At 43.5% G+C, this 6,726-nt stretch overlaps 1 protein-coding gene across 1 annotated transcript in view; it reads right to left on the bottom strand.

Annotated features, from left to right (window-relative positions):
• Window positions 1–2,517: 2,517 nt before the first annotated feature.
• Window positions 2,518–6,726, bottom strand: part of COL22A1 (collagen type XXII alpha 1 chain) — a 192,959-nt gene continuing 188,750 nt past the window's right edge. The window contains exon 65 of the mRNA XM_081012482.1: window positions 2,518–6,352. Within this exon, the coding sequence (XP_080868608.1) occupies window positions 6,165–6,352 (188 nt within the window). The 3' untranslated portion in view covers window positions 2,518–6,164. The remainder of the gene's footprint in view (window positions 6,353–6,726) is intronic.

Below are 6,726 nucleotides of genomic sequence, written 5' to 3'. Positions count from 1 at the left end.
GGATCGTGTTCTGTTGGAATTTCCATTGCTGGTCAGCATAGAGTAGGGGCAGAGGGAAGTTGCCGGCTAGTTTCATCCTCCTTCTTGGTGAAACAGGAGGAAAGGGGTCATGGTCCACTGTCAGCTGCTTTTGAGACTTCCCTCAGCCTGGCTCTCAGTCCACCTGAATTCCTCCTCGTTGTAAATACAGAGAGCTTTCAGGTTGCTCAGCTACATCTGGTAGGTAAACACTTGTGTCTCTGGAGAGCAAAAACTTCCTCATCTTTTGTGCGGCTCCTGACAGAAAGTACACAGCCCAGCCCACACTGTTTTCTTTACTTAAGCAAAGCCAACTTCCATTTCAATGTAAACTGAAACTACAGTTCTGTGCTATTGATTACCTTCACCATCTGTCAGTCCTCACCTGTTACAACCTGTTTTTCTTTTCTTTTGCAGTCTGACGTATTGCAGTCACTTTCGCCCAATTCAAAAGGCATTGATATCACTGGGAATGCCGGTGATGCAAGATGGCTGTCTTTTTCCTCCAGTGGTCTCTACACCACAGACCCACCAAGTATTCCTATTTTCCAGGGATGGTTCTGGATTTGCAGAAGCCGTCCCAGTTTTTTATTTGATTCGGGATTGTCCCGCTTTTCCTTAGGACATCCCTATTTTCATCAGAGAAATGTTGGAGGATATGACATCATCCTTTTTTGTTGCTGCTGTTGTTATTTAACCCCATGTTCCTTTAACCCTAAGTTCCTACGGTGGATTGTGATAATCAAAACGTTAAAAACAGTTTGGAATGACTTTGAATCACAGAAGCACGTATTTTTAAGGTGGGACTTAAAAGTATACATCTCAGCTGCAAATGCCAGGGAAGAAGAAGATGAAGAGTTTGGATTTGATATCCTGCTTTATCACTACCCCAAGGAGTCTCAAAGTGGCTAACATTCTCCTTTCCCTTCTGTTATGTACTGAGTTGAATAGGATCCAAACTGCAGCAGTCTGACTGGTCCTAAAACAATAGGATCCAAAATGCAGCAGTCTGATTGGTCCTAGAACAATAGGATTCAGAATGCAGCAGTCTGATTGGTCCTAGAACAATGCAGCAGTATGATTGGTTGGCAGGAACCACCCAATCATGCTCCAGATAGAAGTGAATCCACAACCTGATTGGCTTACAGTAGAATTCCGGAATTAGCCAATCATGTGCAGCCCATTGTGTAAATAATGTATATAAAGCAGATACTTTGAGGGGACTTTCATTCATTCCTCCTCACCACTATGAGCTGAATAAAGAGCATGAAATCACTTGGCAACTCTGAGTATATTTCACCTTCCTTCCCCACAACAAACACTCTGTGAGGTAAGTGAGGTTGAGAGACTTCAGAGAAGCGTGACTAGCCCAAGGTCACCCAGCAGCTGCATGTGGAGGAGCGGGGAAGTGAACCCGATCCACCAGATTATGAGTCTACTTCTCTTAACCACTACACCACACTGGAAAAGAGGTGTGTTTTCAGCATTTTCAAAAGCTGCATGATGAAGATGTCCTTTCCTAGGTTGCCACCTCCAGAGCTTCTGAGGGTGGTGGAACAACTAAGAGGACTTGCCTCTGCCTATTTTAACACCAAAGCGGGGGGGGGGGGGGGGTCTGTAGTGAAGGAGGTGTGAGCTTCTTGAAATGAGCCCAGAAATGAACTGGTAACCAATACAGCTGTTTTGAAACAGGGTTTATGTGAGAGTGGAACATAATCTGGCCACTGCATTTTGAAACAATTGAGGTTTTCGAGTCATCTTCAAGGGAAGCCCCATGCTGAGCGCATTGCAATAATATGCTTACCATATAATGCTAAATGTCAAAATAGGCTTCTAAGAAGTTTGCAAGGACAAAGGACAGTTACACAACCATTAGAATATAAACCTCTACAGTGGTACCTCTGGTTATGGACTTAATTCGTTCCGGAGGTCCGTTATTAACCTGAAATTGTTCTTAACCTAAAGCACCACTTTAGCTAATGGGGCCTCCGGCTGCTGCCGCACCGCTGCATGATTTCTGTTCTCATCCTGAAGCAAAGTTCTTAACCTGAGGTACTATTTCTGGGTTAGTGGAGTCTGTAACCTGAAGTGTATGTAACCTGAAGCATATGTAACCCGAGGTACCACTGTACAATATAATCCTCTCAATACATTAAATTAGAAGCATTCATAATAATAAAAAAATGCAATAAAAGGCATTCCTTGAAAACATAGCAATTAAAACTTGGGACTTAGGTGGAGAGATAATGTCTGTGTCACCAAATGTGTATTTAACAATATATGAAATATTTCATTTAGCAAGTTACAAAGGCTGGTATTTTATTAGCGAGGATGGACAAATACATCCATATCGGCTTCTTCTTTTTCAAACCTTAAGTTCCCTTGGGCCCAGTGACATATCCATTTGTGATTTTTTTTCTTTTAAAAAAGTGTGCATGAAAATAAATAAGCATTTTTGTATGCATGCCTCTGGTAGCCTACCCATAAAGATAAATGGTGCTTTTTGAATATTTAATTTTATTAAATAATGCAAAATAACATGTATATACATTATAGCCTGAAATTATTCTGAGAGGGAAGGGTTTCAGATGCCTGCAATCTTTTGTGCCAGAAATTCAGCACAGCACACAAAAGCAGTGGGCACGTGGGTGGGGAAGGGTTTAATAATCCCACTGAAAACAGCAGGCACCGCCTTAGTCAAATAGGACCATGAGGCAGTGTTGCAAAAGGGACCACTTACAAAGGACAGGAAACAAAAACTCATCACCAGCAAAATGCCCCCCTCCCCAATATTTAGTCCAACAAGAAAGAGACAAAGCTGCAAATCAAACTCCCTTAAAACATTTTGGCTAAGATATTTATTTGCCAGCAAAATACTTCTGAGATTTCTCCTTCAGAGACAACATAGGCATCATAATTATCTGGAATAGAGCCTGCTTGCTACAATCACAATAATTTAGACACTCCACAGATTATACTGTTTCATTTTTTCAAAAAAAAATGAAAGCACTGATGCCATAAACCCACATAAAAATAGCACCTTTAAAAATATATAAATAACATTTGTCTTTAACACTAAATCAACAGCACAGTCTAAGAGCTTCTTCCGTTGAAATGATGAACTTATTGCATGGGCTTGTTGCCTGCTCCTCCACCACTACTATTGTATCTATTGTACTTGGCTGCTTCAGAATCCGCAGGTTGAAAAAGCCAACTCACTTAACAAAGGGGGAAACAAAAGCCCAACCACATGGCTGCCCCTTGGCTTATCTTGGCAAAGAAAACATTTGTAAACAAGAAGGCAATGGGTGCCAAACGATATTTGTGAGATTTGTGCCATGGCATAGCCATGTGAGCTCAAAGCTCCATTATAGAACAATGGCCTTGCATGCATGAGGTTTCAGATTCAGTATTTCCAGTTTATATATTTTTCCAAAAGGATCTTAGGTACCCAAACTGGGAATGATTATCTGCCTGCAGTGGGGCTCTGGTGAGCTGACAGTCAGAATTTAATGGATCAAGAATCAAGTAGCATTGCATCTTCCTAGAGCTGTGGAATTGACCTGGCAGACTTCCCATTGACTATATCTTCTCTCAGCATCCCGGATGCAATCCTGATTGCAGTGCCCCAGCGCAGGGATGCTCTGATCCCACCCAGGCAGTTCTGAGGTTGATTCCAGCATTGGAATTCAACTTCGTCTGGAATGGTTTCCTCTACCAACCACAACCACCCAGCCAGCAAAATTAATGCCAGCTATTTCTCTGCTTTACATGCTCTACAACAGGCATTAGCAAACTTGGCCCTCCAGATGTTTTGAGACTACAATTCCCATCATCCTTGACCACTGGTCCTTTTAGCTAGGGATGATGGGAGTTTTAGTCCCAAAACATCAGGAGGGCCATGTTTGCCTATGCCTGCTCTACAAGGACCTGGATTCAGATACCAGGCCCTTTGGCAGACCAACTCTGCATTACAAAGATGTCTGCAAACATAAGATGAAGGCTGGCAACTTCAACCCCACCATGCGGGAATACCTCACAGAAGACCACAGTGCCTGGAGACAGACAGGTTGTGCATCCATAGCAGTGACCAGAGGAGGAATGACCACTGGGAGGGGTGCAGAGAGAAGAAGCCATGGAGTATCTACAGCAGCACAACCCAACACCTTCATCTTCCCCAGCTGCAACAAAACATGTCTCTCCTGTATCAGTCTCAACAGCCACAGCAGGCTCTACAACCTTCCAACAGCTTGACTCCTCCATTGTCTCCCAAGACAGATGGGTGCCAACAATCTCACTGCTTCAGGAAAATCTTCCAATATGCTGTGGTATGTGATATTAAAGACGCAGTCCTAATATCCCAAGTTCGTTCTTCGAGGATCACAGGTAGGACTGCAGTGGGACTGACTTCTGAGCAAACAAGTCAAGGATTGCACTATTAAAATGTGTGTTTTTTCAGCTCACAAAATAACCAGTTTACAGTGTTACCCACTCACCCTGAGCCTTGGGGAATTGAGCCAAATCAAGGCAAAAAATTAGGTTTGGACTGATACATTTTGCTGAAGAAGCAAATACTTGTTACATATATCCCCTCACTTTTATGTATTATTTATTTTGTTATTTATTGAATTTATATACCTGGAGGTCTCAGGGCGGTTAAAAAAAAAGGCTTTTCCTCTGTCATTTTGTTTAATAATGACTGGATGCAGGTGTGCTGGGGAGACTCGGATGAAAATAAAGCAAGAAATATTTAGGAGATGATGAGGGCAAAGACAGATTTTCAGTTACAGACCTGATTCTTTGATTCATGGGACATTGCTTAATCATTGGAAAACGGAAGTGGTACAGTGGTACTTTACTCCCCCTTCTCCTGCCAGCCACTTTCCCTTCACCCTAGACATCCCCCCACAGCTGAAACCTTCAGACGTGGGTGAGAAAAGCAGGAGGCCAGGGAGGAATGTATGGGAAGGTGAATGGGCAGGTGACAAGCCAAAGTCCTGTAAGGGGAGGGCTGTAGATCAGATGGTAGAACATTTGCACTCCATGTAGAAGGTCTGAGGTAATGACATCTCCTGGGACAGGCTCCCTGTCTGAAACGGTGACCTGCTACCAGCCACCGTAGACAATTCTAAGCAAGATGGACCAACGGCAAGACTTGACAGAAGGCAGATTCCTACGTCCACATTTAATTAGATCCCATATTCAAATCCATGAAGACTAGAGTCTTATTTTATTCTTAGGGGAAGGGCTCAGTGACAGAGCTACTGTTTTGCATGCAGGAAGCAGGGTCAGTCCCAGATTGTGCTGGGACAGACGCTTGATGGAAATGCTTGGCAGCTGCTCCCTGACAGAGCAAGAAATGCTGTCTAGATGGACCAAGGAGAATCTGAGGCTCCTAATGACAAACTTATATGCAAATTGTAAGATCGCAATATAATCTATCACACTGCCTCCATGCTTTGTAAAGTGGGTATATTCCCTCTCTCTATCATACCGTTTAATATTAGCAAGTCCCTCTGCCTTACAACTTGGGCTAAACAAAGCCCTGAATAATTACATCTATGATCTTTAGACAGACAGGAGGTACCTCCAGCTAAGTAAATATCCTGTTCCAGAAACTGATTGTAATGGGTGTACAAATTTACATCGTTGCTCCTAATCTCCCGCTGCCACTTATGACTTATCCAGCCAGTATGCGACCTCTTTCTGTCACATTGTTCACTTCCAGGTCTCTACTGTGCCCCTAGCTTAGCCTTCAGAGATGATAATAAGAATTTTAAAAAATCAACAGCCAAAATGTCTTCTTTTTCAGCTCTAACAGGGATTCTTTCTATACTTCATTGACAATATTTATATATATATTTAAAAAACCTTCTTTTAAAAACAACTTTGAATTTGCCCTGATATTAGAGAAAACAAAAGCAAAACAAAGAACACTTTTCACCTCATAAAAGAATAGCAATTTATAACTTCTTATTTAGGATAAACTTGACCGACCGGCAGCATTGGATGGTTTTAATAGTCTACAAGGCCTCTCGAAAAGAAACAGAAGCAGGGAAAACAGGCGAGACCTCGCAACTTCCTTGCTTGCTTCAAGTTTCAGACGTAGGTCCATAGGAGGTCCATGGGCTTTGGGGCCTTGCCTTCTAAGGCCCCTTGACGTTGCTGGGCCTGGCAGCCAGGCTTGCATAGTAAGCACACTGAGAGGGGTCACATTGTCCATTGGCTCCTGGTGGCCCCTGGGGACCCATCAGTCCAGGAATGCCCGCTTCGCCCTGGGGGCCTGGCGATCCTGGCATCCCATCTTTGCCATAGCCAGGTTCACCCGGGACACCTAGGGAACAAAGCATTGTGGGTAAGCATCACTGCCACGTTGCTGCCAGCCTGACCAAATAACGCCGGTGTTTGGATGGTCAGGCTAAGAAAAAAAGGCAGCTTCACCTGCAAAATGAGCTGTTGTCTAAAGGTGGTTGAAAACAAAGCTGGACCAAAGCCAGCCATGGCAGCATCTTCACAATGAAAAGTCTGATGGGTACCAGATTGGCATGTGCATCTCATGGCCCATCCCAGATAAGGAAGGCACATGTGTGATAGTAAACTTTTTCACCAACAAGAGAAACACCCACTGCAGCTTCTGTCAGGAGCTTGTCCTACACTCGAGTAGGACCCTGGCAGAGACACATACCCAACTGGCATGTTCTTTCCCTC

Source organism: Podarcis pityusensis, assembly GCF_964106645.2.
Source record: "Podarcis pityusensis genome assembly, chromosome: 7".
NCBI classification, from domain to species: domain Eukaryota; kingdom Metazoa; phylum Chordata; class Lepidosauria; order Squamata; family Lacertidae; genus Podarcis; species Podarcis pityusensis.
The sequence above is the reverse complement of the archived record's forward strand: the minus strand, read 5'-3'. Positions and strand labels throughout refer to the sequence as shown.